General features: G+C 41.3%; 1 protein-coding gene across 5 annotated transcripts in view; it reads right to left on the bottom strand.

Moving 5' to 3' along the window:
• Positions 1-4,725: 4,725 nt before the first annotated feature.
• The window catches only part of TAOK1 (TAO kinase 1), a 167,021-nt gene continuing 147,697 nt past the window's right edge, over positions 4,726-24,049 (bottom strand). For all 5 annotated transcript variants that reach the window (XM_045375199.3, XM_045375198.3, XM_074018926.1 and 2 more), the window contains 3 exons: positions 18,898-19,110; positions 17,098-17,280; positions 4,726-8,594 (listed from right to left, as the gene is read on the bottom strand). In XM_045375199.3, the coding sequence (XP_045231134.1) occupies positions 8,133-8,594; positions 17,098-17,280; positions 18,898-19,110 (858 nt within the window). In that variant the 3' untranslated portion in view covers positions 4,726-8,132. The remainder of the gene's footprint in view (positions 8,595-17,097; positions 17,281-18,897; positions 19,111-24,049) is intronic.

Genomic DNA, 24,049 nt, shown 5'->3' with positions numbered 1-24,049 from the left:
ATATTCCCTTTAGCCACCAGAGCTGGTCCTGGGCTATTACAGGTGTGCATTCATCTCTCAATGGTCTACTCAGAAATGATAAGGTTACAGCTTTTTTTCTTTTCTTTTTTTTTTTTTTTTTTAAATAAAAAAGCAATTGACCGAAGCATTTTCTTTTTTTAGGTAAATAGCAAAAATAAAAATAAAAACCAACCCTGGCATTTGCACAAATAATGCAAATGGAGTGATATGGCCTTTAAGGAAGGGGTTAGTAGAAAGGAAGACGGAAGTGAAGAAAATCCAGAGAAAATGATGTACTAATTTCTTTCTTTTAAAAAATTTCTACATGTGCAAAAAAAAATCATGCTGTTTGAGGAAAACAAAGGGAAATGAGTACATAAAACTAAAAACATAAATACGTTTGGGTGACTGGTAAAAGTAGAAACCAACCTGGGTTACAAAAAGGATTATACATTCAAGATGCTCTTAAACCCAGTGGGATAACTTATGTTAAAACTGTGTTAATAGTTACGTTAGAAATCTCAAGTTTGTTTTTAAATCTTCACAATACAAGCAAAGCTGTTTTAAAATATACACTATACATATTTCTCATAGTCTCTTCAACCTCATTAATGCGCATTAGGCTTTTTCATATACTAAAACAAGGGGGTTCTGAAAGCTAATTTGCTTATAGTAACCCATCCATTATTTAAATGGTTGTCTTAAGTTTTAAGTGGGCTAAAAAACTTTAGCAGATTTACATAAATAGGATTTAGCAACACAAGTGTTAATTTAAAAAACTCTAAAGCATTTACAAATTATCAGATTGGAACAGTCCGGGGAAGTTATGTGCAGTATACTTTAAATGTTATTTACATCCAACCATTGCTTTTGTAAAAATTTCCCTAAAAAAAAAAAAAAAAAAAAAAAAGATTTGGAGAATTAACCTGTTCTAGCAGAGAAGGATCGAAAAAGGAAAGGTAAAATGGGAACAAAATTATCTTCTAATAGAAACCCCACACACACATCCTTCTCTTTTCTTGGATTTTACTCAATGAAACCACCTGCAACTCCTAACAGGCTCATATATAAGGTGTCAAGGTGTGATAAAATACCTTTGCAGATAAATTACTGGCCTTAAGAGGACTTTTTTTTGTTTGTTTGAAATGTTTTCCCACCTTGTGTCTCTGGCTTGGATTATTCTTGGACGCATGTAATTAATTGGAGGGGCACTCCTAAGTAGGCACAATTCCCATTTAATGTGGAATAAAAGGCATAAAATGCTGTTATGAAGAAGGGTGGTGGTTTCTTTGATATTGTGAAATGCAAAGAAGGACAGCAGCACATTTGGAATGGGAACCAAAAGAGAGCTGTCTGGCAATACACCAGGACAACCAACATCTTGATAAGTTATATATACACTTGTCTATGACAAAGGAAAAAGGGTTGGAAGGGTTCCAATAGCCTCTGGGTTTTTGGATACGTGCCAAACGGTCACATAGACCACCCAGAATCAGCAAATGTTGGGCAGTTACCTCCTTTAAAGTCACATAATTCACTCCATGACCATGTGCAATTTATGGTAACTATGTTCATGCCCAGGCAATGTATTTGGGGCTCAGAAAAAGCAAAATGTGCCACTGAGAGAATCCTGTTCCCTATATAACTGGTCTTCATGCTTTCAAGTGGCCCTAATACACCTTGGATACTAAGCCAAGCCATGCAAAAGCAAAGAGCACACACTTTTCATTAACACTGGTATCTCATTTCTAAACCACTGACCTCAGAGTTGCCATAGAAACATATTAACACGAGTACTGAAAGCATACAACTGAGAGTTCATGGATTTCTAAGAAATGCATTTCCCTCGTCTATGTTCATCAGCCTTTAATACTTTGGCTACAAGGCATATCAGAGAAAGGGAGGTTAAATTGGGTAATGACAAAAGAACATACGTAATGTTCCAGAAATGGGATCAATGTGCCAGCAATAAGCATAGTTCATTTCATTTGAAAATTCAGTTAAAGAGCCCAATAAACAGTTCCAAACCATTTTATCACCTGCATAATTTACATAAACATTAAAACACTTGCACTTTATAGACAAAACACACTTTTGTAAACATGGCCACTGGGGGAGAGAGGCTCCCTACCTCATTCATGATTGAGGACATGTGATCATTTATATTAAATAAAGTTATTTCACTGCAAAAGATCTCAAACCTGACCAATGATTAAGCTTTATTTCCCCCTGTTTAACAACATTTAAGTATTAATTCTAAAAATGTCACCTAGGATGGTTTCAGGGTTAGATGCTAGGACCACAACTGGTAATGACAGCAACTTCTCTCTAGCTGGCACAGACCTATAAACTTTAGTACAAAAACAAAAAAATACAGAAACTAGGTCAATTTGTTAGCTACATATTTACAGATAATTACATGATTTTTCACTCACAAGTGCTAAATACTTTGAGTGAAACAAAACTGTGCAGGTTGAATTACCCGTACTTTGGGGGGAATTCTGGGCATCAAGATACCCTTTTTCATTCATTTAAAAGTCTCATCTTCTCTCCACTTTTTCATGGCAAACTACCTACAGATGTTCAGATTAGTATATCCAGTGGGCATCCTGGTGTTTCAGTGAGGATTAACCTTTTTCTCTACTTAAAGAATTCCTTGTATATTTAAAAACAAAACAATACAATACAATCACACAGACATATATACAAAAAAAAAAAAAAAAACCCAAAAAAACAAACAAAAAAAACCTCTGAAACTTCAGAAAGTTTAGATTGCTGGGAAACAATTAACAGTGACGGTGACATAGTAAATGGCTCCCCAGTTTTAATTCTCTGCCTTTATTTTCTTTAAAGGATATCTGTCTTTGGGTGGGTAGGAAGTGCAAGTTTAAGAAACCCACAACAGGCAGATAAGGTGCATGCTAATTTATATATTTCTTATGATTTAAAGACTACTATTAAGCCAGATGGAGTCTCTTCCCTTGTATGAGTGAAATTTTGGAAATCTGAATACAAACAAGGAGGAAAACATTAGTCAACATGACTTTAAAGGAACTACCAGAATTCAGCAGAAAATATAAAAGTACAATAAAGGAAGAGTTCTCAGCTTCACTTTCTTTTTCTAGACAGTGTTTAATAAAACTTACTTCTTTACAAATTGTCATTTCCAATGCAGACCTATTGTAGTGATTTCATAAAAGTGCAGACAACATAACCAGACACAGCAAAACAGACTTCAATCAGTAGTCCTTGCATATAAGAGGCAAGTCTGCTAAGTGTACAGCCAACTCTTCATCCTTGAAGGAATCTGAGGATGGGAAATTTCCAGTTCTTAAAAACTAAGAGTGAGTGAGTCTCTTTTAAAAGGCAATGCTACAACCTGGTTGTGGGCACTATCATGTTAGATGGGGGAAAACAAAATAGAGAATTTGTTTTTCTTCAATAATGGTCTGCATTTTGGTAAACAGCTCAAAGATGACAGCCCAAGTTTTGACACTGCTCTTAGAGAAGGCTCTTTTCTATCTAAGACAAGAGAATATCTTCTTCCATCATTATAGGAGATTCACACTTATATACCTTAAACATACTATTTTTTGACTTGAATACACAAGACACTTCACATTGTGAGCATAGGACAAAACGCAGGGCCATTTAAACCTCCAAGGAAAAAGTTCATGTGTTGGGGCAAATCTCTACTTGAATAGTAGTGGCTCAGAAGTGGTGGAAGGTGCACAAAGAACTATTAGAGCAAGCAAGAAGAGGCAGGTAAAGGGATAAAGCCCCTCACCCAATACCAAATCCTTCTCTCCCAGTGGCCATTTCCTGTTGACGTTACAGTTTAGGAGAATCTTAGATGTTTTAGCAGTAATTCCTTTCTTGGCTGTTTTGATCCTCAGCAAAGTATATAATTATTAGTATTAATGGAGTAAAAAAAGTAAGAGGATCAATGGTATCACTACTAAGAAATACATACAGAAAGCACATGAAGATTGTGTGATGTAATCATCTTTGCAGAGGAATCACCACCAGTGTTCTTACTTTCCATGGTTCATCTCTCTCTGCATTACTTATCTTTTATTGCATCACAACACAAACTTACAGAAACACTAACTGGCTCCTTCCCCAGCACCATTTTACTGCATTGCAACTTATGATTCCAAATTTTATTTAACGTCCTCTCCACTCACACAAATGCCAAGAGGGGATTAAAAAGGAAAAGACTGCATCTAATGATGACCTTCTCATAAATATCAACGCAGAGTACACATTCTTAAGAAACACATGCATTCTTGCCTTAACTGAGGACTGAAATAACAAAACCAAACAAAAATAACAGAACTTTAAGTGCCCTGATGGAAATGTACAGTATGAGTTACATCCATCCATCTATCTATACACACACTTATATGTATATACAATATATACATACAAATGATAATAGCTGTGCCAAAAATGTGCATATTTAACACAGTTTTAAAAAGCCAGTAGATCATGGTATAATACAATTTATTTCCACTAGTGAATGGCACAAATGAAGAAATGCAAAGGAGGTGTTTCAAGTACAATGAAGTCATTTTTCACAGGTGAAAATAAATAGTATTATTCCAGTGTCCAACACAATGTATTCTATAAAAGTTTAAAATGCCAGACATTTAGTATTTACAGAAATAGAAAGTCACTAAAGTCTGCTTTATGGTCTGAAAAAGACACTCATAGAGTTTTCAATTTTTGAAAAGGGGGTGAGAAAAAAATTGGTGGAGGTGGGAGGGAGTGTCCAGGATAGTTTCTTTAGTGTACTGAATGTTTGCCTGATGTCTAGGCAACCAAATATCATAATGACTATGCTAAAATGTTCCATTTACCAACAAATCCTTGACCTAGAGTATTAAGCATATTACACCAGTGTGTGTGGCTTCAAATGTAAGACTCTTTATCTGTAGGTATTGAAATGGCAAATAAGAATTGCAGCTCTGAAAATATAATATAAACACATTTTTCAGATAACATTATACAAACAAAAATACTTCTGGATACTAGAATTTGGGGTTTGAGCTGACTTCAATAAGGGGAGGAAAAAATATGTGCAAAGGGAAGGGAGCTCAATTTGGAATAATATATTTCAAAGTATGTGGCTTTGCATTTTTAAAATGCTAACCAAAAAAATGGGAGATAGAGTGACACCAAGGAACTTTTTACAGCCAGCCTCTGGATACCAGATATAGCATTTACAACTTCTTGATATGCTACACAAATTTTCCACACTTTTAATTTTCTTAAAGACATATATAGTGAGTGAACACCAACACTGGGAAGGAGGTAGTGTTAATTTGATCAAATATTGATATTTGCCCACTGATTCCCCAGAGAGTGCTTGCTCTTTCCCTAGGATATCTCGAAACCTTTCCAATTTTTCTGCTACAAGCTTTACTCTGTGATGGTTCCTACCATGTATGAGATTCCTCAGAAGCTAGATCTCACAAACATATACAAAGCAATTAATTTGAATCATTTTTGTAAACTATATATATACTTTAAAATTAACTTAATGGTAAAATCCAGGCAGAGTCATGATCTACATGTAAAACAGGTGGCCAAATAATTACATAAGATAAAAAACCCTACTGGAGATCTGAATGGACTCAGTAACTCAATTTGACTTAAATTTAAGTCCACAACTGGACTTTAAAATGTACCACCAGTAGTATTTTGGGTTTGAAAGAGTTTTGTATGCAAAACTAATCTGCTTCCCTATTCCACCCATCCAGTAGTACAGAGCAGCCAGATCTATGAAAAATTTTTAAGGGTATCAAATTATATTTTTGATATTTTATTAAATTCTAAAGCTCTCTCTTATCATTTGACACCAAATACGTAGATTTCTCAATTTGTTGGAAACACTATAATACCTGAATGCAAAAAAGATACTGAGACAACCAAAAGCCCCTTTCACTGATATTTTAAGTACATGTCATATTTACCTAAAAACTGGTGACCTGGAGCATGGCCGAAAGGACAACACATAAGAGTGCTTCTTGAAACACTGCCTAAAATTTTGTGTGAACTCTATGGTGATTTTGGTTTTAAAAACATTTACATTAAAACATTAATTTCCTTCCAGTTTCCTGAATCTCAGAAACTCCTACAGGCGAGGATTCATGGCAACTCGACTGACATATCTGGGGAAGACTTAAAATTTGGTTGAGAAAACCAGGATTTCAACAGCGATAGATTGATTACTATTTGGTCATTAGTTTGGTCTAGGCAAAGAGTGCCACTGAGAGGGACTTAAGAGAGTTCTACCTTGGAGCCCCCTGACTATAGGAGAAGCAGGATCCAGAGTTAGCAGCAAGGATTCTTCAAGACAACTTGGAAGGGAGCAGGACAGTAACTTGTAAGAAACTCTGATTTGTCACTGAAAAGGATATTTTTCTTCAAGTCATACTCACAGCTTCCTACCCACCTCCAACTCAATTTCTATACAAAAAATGGAAAACCAACAAAACAACTGACTTTTTAGCATTGGGTTCATCCTTCATTGTACAACAAAACAAAACAGAACAAAACAAAACAAAAAACAAAACAAAACATGTGCCCCCTGAAAAAGAGTTAGCTTTCGTCAAGAGATTCCCTGACCACTATAACTTACTTTTACTTTTTTTTCTTAATTGGCCAAACTTCCTAGTTCCTTTTCAGTAGTACTTTAGCACTGAGGCTTGAGACTTGTGGAAGTGGTGTTTCCTATTGTGTGATGTTAACTTGATGCCAAATGGCCACTAAGCCTCAACGAACTAGAAGTTTGTAAAGTACTGCAGCAATGAAAACAGCAATTAAAAATAGAGGACCTGCACATGCAGCAAAATCTACAGTGGTGATGAGGATTAGTCAGCAGCTGGTAAAGTCATTGGCTCAGTGACTCCTGGTTCACTGTGGCAACTAAACATTTAAATAATTGGCTATTCTACTTGTAAACAGAAAATCACATAAGCCAAAAGGAGATAATAATTATGTCTATGTAGTGTGATGAGAATTTCAATAGATGGCAATTTGCAAATATGGCATCATTCAAATACCTCTGGCATTTGATTTGTATTGGCTATATGTCTTTCTTTTTGTACAAACAAAATAAAAGTACTGTTTGGGGTCTTGGGCGTTATAGAGCTTAGCTAGGATGAGATATCACAGTATAAGCAACAAAACATCAGGACATGTAAGCTTCACCTCACTCTGCTGCGGGACATACCCACCATATGAACTTTCTGGGCCCCTCTCACCCTTCTGGTCTTCCCCATTGAAGGCTCACAGATTTGTTAATGCAATCCACACAACTTATGATCTCCTTAAGTACCCCCATCTTATCGTAATACAAAGAAGGCACAACTGAATGGACAAAAATCACTCACAAGCCTATGAAGCATTCAGGAAAAAAAAAAACTAGGTTGTTTTCTACTCTCTGAAAAAGTCAATGCAGTCGTTTAGTGTTCATGGATTTCTATACTTGATCTTAGCCAAAAGGCCGAGAAGTAATGTGTTCATGGATTTCTGCTTCCTTTTTTTAGTCCAAATGAGGCTGAGAAGTCAGATCAATTTAATAACAAATAAATATATTAGTGAGGGGATGCAGGTGTGTACCAGTAATAACTTATTTCAACATATGCTGCCTGCTGTGAGTGGCTCATAAGAATTTGGGATATGGGATAAAAAGGCTTTACATCTTTTCAAAAACTTCTTACGATACAGACACCCAAAAGTGATAACTGAAGCCACTTTGCTGTGTTTTATTTTTGCCATGTTCAGAAAAATCCCCTATCTAGCCAATTATTTCCACCACATGCATAATATATGTGTATATATGTATATATATATACACACACATACACATTTATTTTTAATATCAACTCCACTTTTCAAAATTTCCCCAAAAGTTAAAAAAACAAACAAACCCGGCAGCCAAGTACTATGACATCCCAATTAGTAAACACAAAACAGAACGCTTTACAAAAATGAATAAAATATACCATATGCACTCAGCTTCCACACTGTAGTACCCAAGTGAGGAGGCTGCTGTGACGATGTCTGTAGGCAGTTTCTTTTGGCAGACAGCTCCAGCGGAATTGCCACTCTCAATTATTAAGTTATGTATAAGACATGTGTGACCCATTGGATATTTGTGAAGTGACACTCGTGCTTCTGCTCATGCCCTGCTCCGTCCGTCCCCCAGAAGCTGTCCGCCTCAGAGCCTGGGGGCTATTGCGGACTCCCATACTGCTACCTCGAGGTACCCCTTGCATTGGCCCTGAGGGGTGACCCCATGGCTGGGGTCCACCTTGCATTGGATGGCCCCAAGCTTGTGGTGGGCCACCCATGGGATGACCCCAGTGAGGTCCTGGACCCCCAGTAGGGTTGTGTGACCAACCAGAAGCTCCTGGGTAGCTGTGGCTGAATGCCTCAGGGGAGAGATTAGAAAGGACCATATTACTAAAACCTAATCTCATGCTTTCAGAGTCAAAAGCTTCAATCTCTCTGGCTTGACGTTCCAACAGGCTTCGTATTCGTTCTGTGCGCTCATTCTGCAAAGCCAACATCTCTTCTTCAATCTGTTGGAGATTGGACGAAGGAAGAAAAATGAGAGCCAATTTATTTTTTTTAAGTCTATAAATAAAGGAAGTAATAATCATTCAGCTTTGAAGTGGCTATTTTATGGATGTACATTTGTCCATGAGTTTCAAATTTTATTTAAATTTTTCCCTTTATTAAAAAATTTTTAAAGTTTTTATATATTCAGGGGGTACAACTGCAGATTTTTTTACATGTGTGTATTGCGTAGTGGTGAAGTCTGGGCTTTTAGTGCACCCATAACTTGAATAGGGAACACTATACCCAACAGGTAATTTTTCATCCCTCACTCATCTCCCACCCTCCCACCTTCTGTAGTCTCTAGTGTCTATTATTTGACGCTATGGATATACATTTAAAAATCAAGGCCGGGCGCGGTGGCTCACGCTGGTAATCCCAGCACTTTGGGAGGCTGATGCAGGTGGATCCTGAGGTCAGGAGATAGAGATCATTCTGGCTAACATGGTGAAACCCCATGTCTACTAAAAATACAAAAAATTAGCCAGGCATGGTGGTGGCAGGCCCCTGTAGTCCCAGCTATTCGGGAGGCTGAGGCAGGAGAATGGTGTGAACCTGGGAGGTGGACGTTGCAGTGAGCCGAGATCATGCCACTGCACTCCAGCCTTGGCGACAGAGTGAGACTCCATCTCACAAAAAAATAAAAAACAAAAAATAAATAAAAATAAAAAGAGATGTCCCTTAGGAATCAGGGAATCAGTATAATTTATATTTTTTAAATGTGTAAAATCAAGTTGTTGTTTTTTTTCCCAAGACGGAGTCTTGCTCTGTTGCCCAGGCTGGAGTGGAATGTCACTGTCTCAGCTCACTGCAACCTCTGCATCCTGGGTTCAAGCGATTCTCTAGCCTCAGCCTCCCGAGTAGCTGGGATTACAGGCATGTGCCACCACATCCAGCTAATTTTTGTATTTTTAGTAGAAACGGGGTTTCACCATGTTGGCAAGGCTGATCTTGAACTGCTGACCTCAGATGATCCTCCCACTTCAGCCTCCCAAAGTGCTGGGATTGGGGATTTGCGATAATAGGGGAAATTTAGACATGCATTTAAAAATTAAAGGCCGGGCGCGGTGGCTCAAGCCTGTAATCCCAGCACTTTGGGAGGCCGAGACGGGCGGATCACGAGGTCAGGAGATTGAGACCATCCTGGCTAACACAGTGAAACCCCGTCTCTACTAAAAATACAAAAAACTTAGCCGGGTGAGGTGGCAGGCGCCTGTAGTCCCAGCTACTCAGGAAGCTGAGGCAGGAGAATGGCGTAAACCCGGGAGGCGGAGCTTGCGGTGAGCTGAGATCCGGCCACTGCACTCCAGCCTGGGTGACAGAGCGAGACTCCGTCTCAAAAAAAAAAAAAAAAATTATTATGAATTCTGTTAGATATCACAGTGGAATTATGATTCCGTTAAAGTCAAAAGTCCTATATGGGTCAGGCGTGGTGGATCACGCCTGTAATCTCAGCACTTTGGGAGGCTGAGGCGGGTAGATCACTTGAGGTCAGAAGTTCGAGACCAGCCTGGCCAACATGGTGAAACCCCATCTCTACTAAAAATACAAAAATTAGCTGGGCGTGGTGGCACACGTCTGTAATCCCTGCTACTTGGGAGGCTGAGGCAGAATAATCACTTGAACCTGGTAGGCAGAGGTTGCAGTGAGCAGAGATCACACCACTGCACTCCAGCCTGGGCAACAGAGTAAGACTCCATCTCAAAACAAACAAACAAACAAACAAACTGTACAAAATTTTTTTCATGGGAAGCAAATACAAATAAAAAACTGCAATAGAATGGGTTAAGATATTTTTAAGGATACTACAGAAATAAAAAATGTATCGAGGCCGGGCATGGTGGCTCATGTCTGTAATCTCAACATTTTGGGAGGCTGAGGCGGGTGGATCACTTCAGGTCAGGAGGTGAGACCAGCCTGGCCAAGATGGCGAAACCTTGTCTCTACTAAAAATACACAAATTAGCCAGGTGCGGTGGCTCACGCCTGTAATCCCAGCACTTTGGGAGGCTGAGGTGGTCATATCACTTGAGGTTGGGAGTTCGAGACCAGCCTGACCAACATGGAGAAACCCCATCTCTAGTAAAAATACACGATTAGATGGGCATGGTGGTGCATGTGTGTAATCCCAGCTACTCGGGAGGCTGAAGCAGAATTGTTTGAACCTGGGAGGCGGAGGTTGCGGTGAGCCGAGATAGCGTCATTGCATTCAAGCGTGGGCAACAAGAGTGAAACTCCGTCTCAAGAAACAAAACAAAACAAAACAAAACCCAAAAACAAAAACCAAAATTAGCTGAGAGTGGTGACAGGTGCCTGTAATCCCATCTACTCAGGAGGCTGAGGCAGGATAATCACTTGAAACTGGGAGGTGAAGGTTGCAGTGAGCCAAGATTGGGCTACTGCACTCCAGCCTGGGGAACAGAGTGAGACTTAGTCTCAAAAAAAAAAAAAAAAAAAAAGTATCGAACTTTTTTTTGCTCTATAGGGGAGGAAAAGTGGAGCAAATAAGTCTCAAAGAAGATGGTACAGACATACAGACATTTGGTATCTTTCCCTGAGAAAAATAATCCATGTTTAAGTCCTCCTTCAACCTTCATATAAAATGCCTCTCTAATGCCTTTTTAATAACATGTTTTAGAATAACAATTTTCAAACTCTTCTTACTCCAGTCCATCCTGGCCTGTTTGTAATTTCTCGCAAATATTTCTTATTTTATCATTTCTCCACGCCTTTACACATTCCTTGTGTTCCTGGTTAACCTATTCTTCCTTCAGAAAGCACTCTTTATTCCATCTCCCTGAGATTTCTTTGCCCCACTTTCCCTCCCCTATAGAGTAAATCACTCCTATACTTTTGTATTTATGCTGTACCTTATGAAATGTTATTATATCTTGCCACATTCTACTGCAATTTTTGCTTTTTTTTGAGACAGGGTCTTGCTCTGTCACCCCGGCTGGAGTCCAGTGGCACGATCTTGGCTCGCTGCAACCTCCACCTCCCAGGCTCAGGCAATCCTCCCACCTTACCCTCCTGGGTAACTGGGTATTTCTACTAAAAATAAAAAAATTGGCTGGGCGTGGTGGCTCACGCCTGTAATCCCAGCACTTTGGGAGGCTGAGGTGGGCAGATCACCTGAGGTTGGGAGTTCGAGACTAGCCTGACCAACATGGAGAAACCCCATTTCTAGTAAAAATACACGATTAGACGGGCGTGGTGGCGCATGCCTGTAATCCCAGCTACTCGGGAGGCTGAAGCAGGAGAATCGCTTGAACCCGGGAGCCGGAGGTTGCAGTGATCTAAGATAATGCCATTACACTCCAGCCTGGGCAACAAGAGTGAAACTCTGTCTCAAAAAAACAAAAAACAAAACAAAAGAAAAAAAACAGGCATGCACCACCACACCCGGCTAATTTTTTGTATTTTTGGTAGAGAAGTTTCACCATGTTGCCTAGGCTGCTCTCAAACCCCTGATCTCAAGTGATCCGGCCTCTTCTGCAATTTTTTATTTGTTTCCTATGCAAAAATATGTTTGTTTGTTGTTTTTTGAGACAGGGTCTGGTCTGTCGCCCAGGCTGGAGTGCAGTGGTGCAATCTTGGCTCACTGCAACCTCTACCTCAAAGGTTCAAGCAATCCTCCACACCCCAGCCTCCAGAGGAGCTGACAGGTGCACACCACTACACCCAACTAATTTTTGTGTTTTTTTTTTTTTCTGTAGAGGTGGGGTTTCGCCATGTTGCCAAGGCTGGTCTCAAACTCCTGAGCACCAAGTGATCCGCTCCCCTTGGCCTTCCAAAGTGCTAGGATTACAGCATAAGCCACTGCACCTACCCCCAAATTTTAATTCTTACTTAAAAACATTACTAACCATGATGTTAATACTAAGAGAAATCTTGAGAGAAAAGTAAATGAGATGATAAAACAAGGTCATTTATACTCTGGAAATACTACTACTTTTCATATATATATATTTCACATATAATTTAACATTTATAGTTGTGTTGTTATCTAAAAATTTAATGTAAATGAAGGATGACAAATATTGAAACAAGACTTCATGTACATGTGAGGCTCATTTTGTTTGTGTCTCAACCTAAATGAACAATTTTTGGTTCACTTGGAGACTTACAACAATCTTCAAACAGAATGATTTTTCACCTAGAATCAACTAACATTCACTCCAGTTCCATTTCTATTTATTTTCAGATATCTCCTCATCTGTATGTACAACCGGCAAGCATAAAGTGCAAAAATTACAGCTTCTAGGATTTTACAAAGTTTTTGTAGAGAGGGTACAGGGTCTTAGTGATTGCTAATTGACCCCAGCCTGCCTTGCAGTCACATACTTCGCTTGAAAGGCAAAATATTAGCCATAAAAACCAAGTAACACCTTGAAGCACTATAGATGTACCATCCTTTGTTCTTTTACTCTTTTAAATACTAATTGTATGCATTTTTCCATTATGAAATGAATAAAACCATATTTAAAAAAGAAACAGAGAAAAAAATCAACCTATCACATTAACATAGCCACTACTAACATTACTTCAAGTAGGATTTGTCTTTTAAAATTTTGTTAATCACAAACATTTTTCCTTATTAGTACTGTTTATGCAGACATCATTTAAATGACTGAGTAAGATTTTATTGTTTGGCTTGGCCATATTTACTTTTTTTTTTTCAGACGGAGTCTTGCTCTGTTGCCAGGCTGGAGTGCAGTGGCGTGATCTCAGCTTACTGAAACCTCTGCCTCCCAGGTTCAAGCGATTCCCCTGCCTCAGCCTCCTGAGTAGCTGGGCCATGACCAGCTAATTTTTGTATTTTTAGTAGAGATGGGGTTTCACCATTTTGGCCAGGCTGGTTTTGAACTTCTGACCTCGTGATCCACCTGCCTCAGCCTCCCAAAGTGCAGGGATTACAGGCATGAGCCACAGCACCCAGCCATTTCTCCATTTTAAATAGGTTGTTTTAAACTATTATAAAGTTGTTATAATTAACACTTATGCAGTGTTTTTTTCTGTAATTTGGATTTCTTTTCCTTTCTTTCTGTAATTTGGATTTCTTTTCCTCAAAGTTTTAAACACTTAACATTTACAAGGCTAAATATACAACTCCAGGCCAGGCGCAGTGGCTCAGGCCTGCAATCCTAGCACTTTGGGAGGCCGAGGTGGGAAGATTGCTTGAGCCTAGGAGTTCGAGACCAGCCTGGGCAACATGGAGAAACCCCATTTCTACCCTTGCCCCCTCCAAAAAAAAAAAAAATTAGTGGTCATGGTGGTGCATGCCTGTAGTTGTGAGGCTGAGGTGGGAGGACTGCTTGAGCCTGGGAAATGGAGAATGCAGTGAGCTGAGATTGTACCACTGGACTCCAGCCTGGGCAATACAGAGAGACTGCTGAAACAAACAAACAAAAAAACCAAACAAGTATACATACATGCAACTCCAAATTGCTTTCCAAGATGTATTAGCACTGTATAAAAGTGTTACTGTACCTTCACCAATGAGTCAATGAGTACTGATTTTATGCCTGCATTGTAATGGCTTTGTATTAACATGCAGTTTTTGGTTAGGATATTAAATAAGACTAAGATGCTAATTAATGCTGTTTAACTGTTAACCACCAGGTGGAGCTAAAATTACAATCACACTTTAATAGTGCCGATATTTCTCTTGTAACACCATTCTTGAAATACCATAGGGAGTTTTTCATTTAGTGATAATACTGAAGCCTAAAAGAAAACTTTAAATTTTAACTATAAAAGTTTGAATGAGACCGCCGGGCGCTGTGGCTCACGCCTGTAATCCTAGCACTTTGGAAGGTCGAGACAGGTGGGTCACGAGGTCAGGAGATCGAAACCATCCTGACTAACACGGTGAAAACCCGTCTCTACTGAAAATACAAAAAAAGCAGCTGGGTGTGGTGGTGAGCGCCTGTGGTCCCAGGTACTCGGGAGGCTGAGGCAGGAGAATGGCATAAACCCGGGAGGCGGAGCTTGCAGTGAGCGGAGATCGGGCTACTGCACTCAAGCCTGGTTGGAGCTTGCAGTGAGTGGAGATTATGCCAATGCACGCCAGTCTGGGTGACAGAGCGAGACTACGTCTCAAAAAAAAAAAAAAAAAGTTGGAATGAGACAGATTTAGGAAATTTGCACATGGAACAAACTATATTTTTCAAAATTTATGTTTCTATCTTTCTCATCTAATTTTTATTTACTTTTTTTGAGACAGAGTCTCACTCTGTCGCCCAGGCTGGAGTGCAGTGGTGCTATCTCGGCTCACTACAAGCTGCGCCTCCCCGGTTCACGCCATTCTCCTGCCTCAGCCTCCCGAGCAGCTGGGACTACAGGTGCCCGCCACCACGCCTGGCTAATTTTTTTGTATTTTTAGTAGACACAGGGTTTCACCATGTTAGCCAGGATGGTTTTGATCTCCTGACCTCGTGATCCGCCCGCCTTGGCCTCTCAAAGTGCTGGGATTACAGGCATGAGCCACTGTGCCTGGCCTCTCATCTTATTTTTTGAGACGGAGTCTCGCTCTGTCACCCAGGCTGGAGTGCAGTGGCGCCATCTCAGCTCACTGCAACCTCTGCCTCCCAGATTCAAGGGATTCTCCTGCCTCAGCCTCCCGAGTAGATGGGATTACAGGCGCCTGCCACCACACCCGGCTAATTTTTGTATTTTCAGTAGAGATGGTGTTTCACTATGTTGGCCAGGCTGGTCTTGAACTCCTGACCACAGGCGATCTGCCCCCTTGGCCTCCCAAAGTGCTGGGATTACAGGCATGAGCCACTGTGCCTGGCCTTAGCTTTCTCATCTTGAATAAGAAATAAAATTGAGTTAATATTTAGATGCAAATACCTCTCAAAGAAGCCAGTAATAAAGACAGCTGTGCTAGAGAAATAGTAATATCTTATATCTTATTGAGGTGATATTTTTTAAGATTTTTTTTTTTTTGAGACAGGGTATCGCTTTGTAACCCAGGCTGGAGTGCAGTGGCATGATCTCAGCTCACTGCAGCCTCTAACTCCCGGACTCAAGCGATCCTCTCACCTAAATCTCCCTAGTAGCTGGGACTATAGGAGTGTGCCACCACACTTGGCCAATTTTTTTATTTTTTGTAGAGGCAGGGTTTTGCCATGTTGCCCAGGCTGGTCTTGAATTCCTGAGCTCAAGCGATCTGCTTGCCTCCGCCTCCCAAGTGCTGGGATTATAGGCATGAGCCACAACACCTGGTTTAAAATATATTTTTTACTTTAATAAGGCATTCTATTTTTAGCACAAGAACTATAGGAAATAGAGGAAAAATCTACAGGCCTATGGCCCAGAAACAATGACAACTTTAGGAAGATCATTAGGTAAGTATTAAATGCAATGACCGAGGGACCTAAGACTACATCAGTTGTTGGGAATTTAAGACTCAAGAGTTCTGGAATGTATCTCTGAATCCTGGATACAATTGATAATCGACCACTGTTTTATTTATTCATTTATTTTGAGACAGGATCTTGCCCTGTTGCCCAGGTTAGAGTGCAGTGGTGCAGCCATAGCTTACTGCAGCCTCAACCTTTTAGGCTCAATCCATCTTCCCGCCTCAGCCTCCCAAGTAGCTGGGACCACAGGGGCGTGCCACCACACTCAGCTACTTTTTTAAATTTTTTGTAGAGATAGAGTCTCCCTGTGTTGCCCAGGCTGGTCTCGAACTCCTAGGCTCAGACCATCTTCCCGCCTTGGCTTCCAAAGTGCTGGGAGGCCTAAGCCCAGCCTAATCTCCACTTCTTGCAACAAATGCCTTTCTTCTCTTTACCTTTCAAAACCTTTTGTCCATCACCCTTTTCCCTAATACACACACACATACCTTAGTATCCCAAAGGATGGAAATTTGGGGATTCTAGTTCTATTTTCTAATATATCTGACAAGAATAATTCAGAAAAAGATGTGCATCTAGAAACAACATTTTTTCAGCCTGACTTTTCACCTGTGTGGAACTGATTTTACCTTCTATCCCTCAATAATCCTCTACCAATCTGTATAGCTCCAGGCCAAGGACATATAAGTAAAGTATATATTCCTGATCCTTTGTCCCTGGCTCTCTCAGGCAATTAATGCAGCTCTCTTTCTTCACTAGTTAAGTCTTTCTCCAACCTCCTTAGGTAGAGCAAGCTAGGAACACAGAAGTGAGGAACATGGATTCAGAGCTGCTACTCTCAAATTCAACTGACTGTCTTCACACACCCATATCTTTTCTCTAGCAATTACTACTTAATTATATTCCCTTGATTTCTGGAGCTCATTAATGATAAGGTTCATCAGTAATTTTAAAGAAAAAACTGCTGCCATAACCAGAATTCAGGAAATGTGGTTTTGTGAAAGAAATCTAATGTGACCCCTGCCAACATGAAAATATATTTATAAAACGCTTTTGACAAAAGCTAATTTGAAAACAATGATTTTCCCTTCTATTACTTATACCTTTTGTTCTAAGAGTGCCCTCCGGAGGGAGACCCTCTGTTCAAGCTCCCGAAGCTCTCGATCATGTTGTGCCTCAGCTTGCATCTTGATTTTGCTCTGATATGCATTCAGCAGCTCCAGTTCCTGCTGCAGCTGCATCTTCAAAACCTGGCATTCTGCTTCCTGTGCTTCATCCAAACGCAGCTGAGAGAGAGAGAAAAAAAAACGAAACAGATATATCCTACTGTTAGCTATCAATGCATGACCTATGGATTCTGTCTTTTATCTTGGAGTAAACATCTCTGAAAAAGAAAGGCAGAATAACTAACAATAGTATTATGAAGATAAAGCTATCATAAGCTATTTGGAGGATGCCTGAATAACCACATTTTTCTTAAGAAAAACTTAGAATCTCTTTAGATCTCTGAATCTCTTCCTCTGTAGTGGAAATAACTATAGAACAAAGACCAGCAAACCATAGTCTACAAGCAAAGTATGGGCAGGTGCCTGTTCTTTTGTCTTTTACAGCCCATGAGCTAAGAATGATGTTTCATTTTGAAAGGGTTACATCTTAAGCGGTCATGTAAGTACCCACATAATAGCCTTAGTTTTGCCTCCTGTCTAAAAAGTCTTATCTGGCCCCCCCCTCTTTTTTTTTTAGACAGAGTCTCATTTAATTGCCCAGTCTGAGTGCAACGGCGCAATCTTGGCTCACTGCAACCTCTGCCCCCCGGGTTCAGGTGATTTTCCCGCCTCAGCCTCCTGAGTCGCTGGGATTATGGGCGCCCACCACCGCGCCTGGCTAAGTTTTGTATTTTTAGTAGAGATGGGGTTTCACCATGTTGGGCAGGCTGCTCTCGAATTCTTGACCTCAGGTGATTCATCTGCCTAGGCCTCCTGAAGTGCTGGGATTACAGGCGTGAACCGCTGTGCCCAGCCTTATCTGGCCCTTTAAAAAAAAGTTTACAAAGCTCTTATATGGAAAATATTTTGCGCCTATAATCCCAGCTCCTCGGGAGGCCAAGGAAGGAGAATCGCTTGAACCCGGGAGGCAGAGGTTGCAGTGAGCTGAGATCGTACCACTGCAATCCAGCCTGGGCGACAGGGTGAAATTCCATCTCAAAAAAAAAAAAAAAAAATTTTCTATTTGTACTCAAACACAACCATTTTTATTCCCATTATAATAATACCTTTTGCTCACTGCTTCCCAAAGCTGATATGCCAATCTCAGTAAGGTGTTGGGATCTGTGCTGGCAGGGAGCCTATTTAGAACCTCCTGTCTAAATGTATAAATGAAAATTGATGCATCGGCCGGGCGCGGTGGCTCAAGCCTGTAATCCCAGCACTTTGGGAGGCCGAGACGAGCGGATCACAAGGTCAGGAGATCGAGACCATCCTGGCTAACACGGTAAAACCCCGTCTCTACTAAAAAATACAAAAACCTAGCCGGACGAGGTGGCGGGCGTATGTAGTCCCAGCTACTCGGGAGGCTGAGGCAGGAGAATGGCGTGAACCCGGGAGGCGGAGCTTGCAGTGAGCTGAGATCCGGCCACTGCACTCCAGTCTGGGTGACAAAGCAAGACTCTGTCTCAACCAAAAAAAAAAGAAAAAAAAAAAGAAAATTGATGCATCATGACATACCTCATGCATCATGACATTTTCAAGCAATGTTGAGAATAGAAAGAAAATGAACCATCACCACATTTCCCAAGCTGCAGGAGAGCTATCATTTTCAACTAGTACTTTAATTGCTGTGATTTCATTCAAGTAGTGGAAGAAAAGGGGCACTAAATTTGTTTTGCCCAAAAAAAGCAAACTCACGGCTTGTGTGGAGAGCATTTCGTTAATGCTGTGATCATATTGCTCAGCCAAGATAGCTAATTTCCGGGTCTGTTCCTCCTTCAGCCGTTTCAGAACAGCTTTGTGCTCACTCTTTGGTGTAGTCTCCAGCAGGTGATTTCTTAATGCTTTGTACTGTCTGGTTTGGATTTTGCAGGTATCCTGAAACTGCTTTTTTATTTGGAGTTCTTTAGACTGGGGGGGAAAAAAAAAAGATTTATGTAAGTTGTAACACAAGGTATTTGGTATATGGTATGCTTACATACATGAAAATAAAGACTATTAGGAAAAAATGAGAGGAAAACCAAACAGGTCAGATCATAAAGTTGCAGATACTTTTTGCACTTGGCTATTTGGCCAAACCGCTGACTGAAATTTATGCAGTTTTACAACAAAAAACTTCATTTAAAACATTAGGGCATAAAGAACACCATTTATGATAGGACTTGTAACAGTATCTGTTGTTTCACTAATAAAGTTAGTGACCTGAGTAGATATTAAAATTAGCTTTGATTATTATGCATATTCATGACAGAAAATTACATTTTTTCTTTTTTTTTTTTTGAGATGGAGTCTCACTCTGTCACCCAGGCTGGAATGCGGTGGTACAATCACGGCTCACTGTAGCCTCAACCTGCTATGCTCGAGCAATCCTTCCACCTCAGCCTCCTGAGTAGCCGGGACCACAGGTGTGTGCCACACCCACATTCGGCTTTTTATTTTTGAGTCTTGCTCTGTCGCCCAGGCTGGAGTCCAATGGCGCAATCTTGGCTCACTGCAACCACTGCCTCCCGAGTTCAAGCAATTCTCCTGTCTCAGCCTCCCGAGTAGCTGGGATTACAGGCATGTGCCGCCACGCCCAGCTAATTTTTGTATTTTTAGTAGAGACAGGGTTTCACCATGTTGGCCTGGCTGGTCTCGAACTCTTGACTTCAAGTGATCTGCCTGCCTTGGCTTCCTAAATGCTGGAATTACAGGCGTGAACCACCACACTTGGCCAATTTTTGTATTTTTTGTAGAGACAGGGTTTCACCATGTTGCCTAGGCTGGTCTCAAATTCCTGGGCTCAAGCAATCCACCTGCCTCGGCCTCCTAAAGTGCTGGGATTACTGGCATGAGCCACCACACCCAGATCCTGGCTAATTTTTTTTTTTTGGTAGCAATGAAGTTTCCCTACGTTGCACAGGCTGGTTCCAAACTCCTGGCCTCAAGCGATCCTCCCACCTCAGCCTCTAAAAGTACAGTAATTATAGGCATGAGCCACTGTGCGTGGCTTAGAAAATTAAATTTTTTTCTCATGAATTAAGCATAATACAATTATGGTGGCTCACGCCTGTAATCTCAGTACTTTTGGGAGGCCACGGCAGGATTGTTTGTAGGCCAGGAGTTCCAGACTAGCCTGATCAACACAGTGAGACCCTATTTCTACAAAGCAATATTAAAAATTAGACAGGCACAGTGATGCGCACCTGTAGTCCTAGCTACTAGGGAGGCTGAGGCAGAAGGATCACTTGAGCCCAGGAGTTCAAGGCTGCAGTGAACCGTGACTGCATCATTGGACTCTAGGCTGAACAAGAGTGAGACACTGGTTTCTAAAAAAAAAAAAGAAAGAAAGAAAAAAAAAGATATAAAAGCACTTTATTGGTGAGACAATATCTTATCAGATCTACAGACAGAAAATAAAGCACATTTATTCTGTTTGTTTTAGAAACACTTTGCTGTAATTTCTTTTTGTTCTGTTCTTTTCTTTTCTGTTCTTTTTTTTTTTAGACGGAGTCTCATTCTGTTGCTCAGGCTGTAGTGCAGTGGTGCGATCTCAGCTCACTGCAGACTCCATTTCCTGGGTTCAATCGATTTTCCTGCCTCAGCCTCCCAAGCAGCGGGGATTACAGGCTTGTGCCACCACGCCCGGCCAATTTTTGTATTTTTAGTAGAGACCAGGTTTCACTATGTCAGCCAGGCTTGTCTTGAACTCCTGACCTCAGGCAATCTGCCCAACTTGGCCTCCCAAAGTGCTGAGATTACAGGCATGAGCCACTGTGCCTTGCCCCCAATTTCTTTTAATGACACTCTCAACTCCAACTATACAGTTTATGTACCAAATGTGAGGCTAACTTGGAAATCTCTATTCGGAATTATTAATACTGTTATTACAATGGTCTTTTCCTTAAGAGAATAAACTAGGTAGAGATATACTTAGCAATGGTTTACTCTTTAACACAAGCAAAAACTTAAACGTCAGTCAACTAATCTTGGCCAGGCATGGTGGCTCACGCTTGTAACCCCAGCACTTTGGGAGGCTGAGGTGGCCAGATCATTTGAGGTCAGGAGTTTGAGACCAGCCTGGCCAACATGGTGAAACCCTGTCTCTACTAAAAATACAAAAATTAGTTCAGCGTGGTGGCACATGCCTGTAATCCCAACTATTCAAGAGGCTGAGCTATGAGAATTGCTTGAACCCGGGAGATGGAGGCTACAGAGAGCTAAGATTGCACCACTGCACTCCAGCCTGGGCAACAGAGAGAGACTCTGTTTCAAACACACACACACACACAAAACCATAACAAAACTAATCTTTCAAAGGTTAAACAAAACTCATGTGCTAACGTGAGGAGACAGCCCTCTTGTTGGGGTAACAGACATGAACTACAGTATATAAACATTTCTAAGATGAAAATATTTAAGTTTAGAGACAGAAGATCTTTGGCTTTAGTGTTTGGTTAATCAGCAGGTTGGGTATTCTATGAACTCAGGTTTTAAGAAGTTTTAATAAGATGAGATCTGTTTCTGCAAGGTGTACCAGTTGATCCTACAAGTGACAACACATTGATTTACTGCACTGAGGCAGAACCTATAGTTGAAATTATTTTTTTACCTTAATATAAATACCGCCAGGTATTGATTGGCTGATTCATCATGCAACAAATGGATATGTGACCAAATTTACACACGTATCTAAGAAGTACTCCCCTCAATACTACAACATTAAATATGCCTTTCTGTATTTTTCACCATCTGAGGCACTAGATCCTAGTAATATGTCTTTATTTTGTGAGGGGTCAAGAAACGTCTAGCTAGTAAGAGAAACTCTTAGTTTAGCTAAGAGTTTTAGTAGAGGCACTTAGTAGCACTGCTTTTATTTTATTTATTTATTTTTTTTTTTTGAGACGGAGTCTCGCTCTCTCGCCCAGGCTGGAGTGCAGTGGCCGGATCTCAGCTCACTGCAAGCTCCGCCTCCCGGGTTCACGCCATTCTCCTGCCTCAGCCTCCCAAGTAGCTGGGACTACAGGCGCCCACCACCTCGCCCGGCTATTTTTTTGTATTTTTTTAGTAGAGACGGGGTTTCACCGTGTTAGCCAGGATGGTCTCGATCTCCTGACCTCGTGATCCACCCGTTTCGGCCTCCCAAAGTGCTGGGATTATAGGCTTGAGCCACCGTGCCCAGCCTGCTTTTATTTTTGAGACAGAGTCTCAACTCTGTCCTCCAGGCTCTGGAGTACAGTGGCATGATCATGGCTCACTGCATCCCTGACCTCCCAGGTTCAAGCAATCCTCCTACCTCAGCCTCCCAAGTAGCTGGGATTACAGGTGTGAGCCATCACCACGTTTGGCTTTTTAATCTTTTTCTTTTCTTTTTTTGAAACAGGGTCTCACTCTGTCGCCCAGGTTGGAGTGCATGGCATGATCATGGCTCACCATAGCCTCAGCCTCCTGGGGTTCAAGTGATCCTCTTGCCTCTCGGCCTTCTGAGTAGCTGGGACCACCACAGGCATGTCATCATGCTCTCTTTTTTTTTTTTTTTTCCTGACACAGAGTCTTGCTCTGTCACCAGGATGGAGTGCAGTGGCATGACCTCAGCTCACTGCAACCTCTGACTACCTGGTTCAAGTGATTTTCCTGCCTCAGCCTCCTGCGTAGCTGGGACTACAGGCGCACACCACCACGCCCAGCTAAATTTTTTATTTTTAGTAGAGATGGGGTTTTGCCCCGTTAGCCAGATGGTCTTGATCTCCTGACCTCGTGATCTGCCCGCCTCAGCCTCCGAAAGTGCTGGGATTACAGGCGTGAGCCACTGTGCCTGGCTTTATTTTTAGAGATGAGATCTCCCTATGCTCCCCCAGGCTGGTAATTTTTTCTAGAGACAGGGTCTCACTATGTTGCTCAGGCTGAGTAGCACCATTTTAAAATATCATTCTTAGGCGGGGTGTGGTGGATCACGCCTGTCATCCCAAGAGTCTGGGAGGCTGAGGCGGGTGGATCACTGGAGGTCAGGCATTCAAGACCAGCCTGGTCAACATGGCGAAATCCCTTCTCTACTAAATATACAAAAATCAGCCGGGTGTGGTGGCGCATGCCTGTAATCACAGCTACTCGGGAGGCTGAGGCAGGAGAATCGCTTGAAGTTGGCAGGCAGAGGTTGCAGTGAGCCAAGACTGTGCCACTGCCCTCCAGCCTGGGTGACAGAGCGAAAACAAACAAAAACAACCATTCATGGTTAACAAAGTTGTTTCAAGTGCTTCTAGACAGAAATGGAACAATGAAATTTAGATAGTATCTTCTGCCTCAGTAAAATAGCATCCATTCTTTTAAAAGGTTTTATTTTTATTTATTTATTTATTTATTTATTTATTTATTTATTTATTGAGATGAAGTTTTGCCCTCGTTGCCCAGGCTGGAGTGCAATGGCGGAATCTCGGCTCACCATAACCTCCACCATCCTCCACCTTCCGGGTTCAAGCGATTCTCCTGCCTCAGCCTCCCGAGTAGCTGGGACAGCAAGCATGCGCCACCACGCCCGGCTACTTTTGTATTTTTAGTAGAGATAGGGTTTTTCCATGTTGGTTAGACTGGTCTCAAACTCCCGACCTCAGCCTCCCAAAGTACTGGGATTACAGGCATGAGTCACCGCACCTGAACATTATTTTTATTTTTTGAGATGGAGTCTCGCTCTGTCGCCAGGCTAGAGTGCAGTGGCACGATCTTGGCTCACTGACCCTCCACCTACCGGGTTCAAGAGAATCTCCTGCCTCAACCTCTCAAGTAGCTGGGACTACAGGCACGCGCCACCGTGCCCGGCTAATTTTTGTATTTTTAGTACAGACGAGGTTTCACCATGTTGGCCAGGATGGTCTCT

Source organism: Macaca fascicularis, chromosome 16, assembly GCF_037993035.2.
Source record: "Macaca fascicularis isolate 582-1 chromosome 16, T2T-MFA8v1.1".
Lineage (NCBI taxonomy): Eukaryota > Metazoa > Chordata > Mammalia > Primates > Cercopithecidae > Macaca > Macaca fascicularis.
The sequence above is the reverse complement of the archived record's forward strand: the minus strand, read 5'-3'. Positions and strand labels throughout refer to the sequence as shown.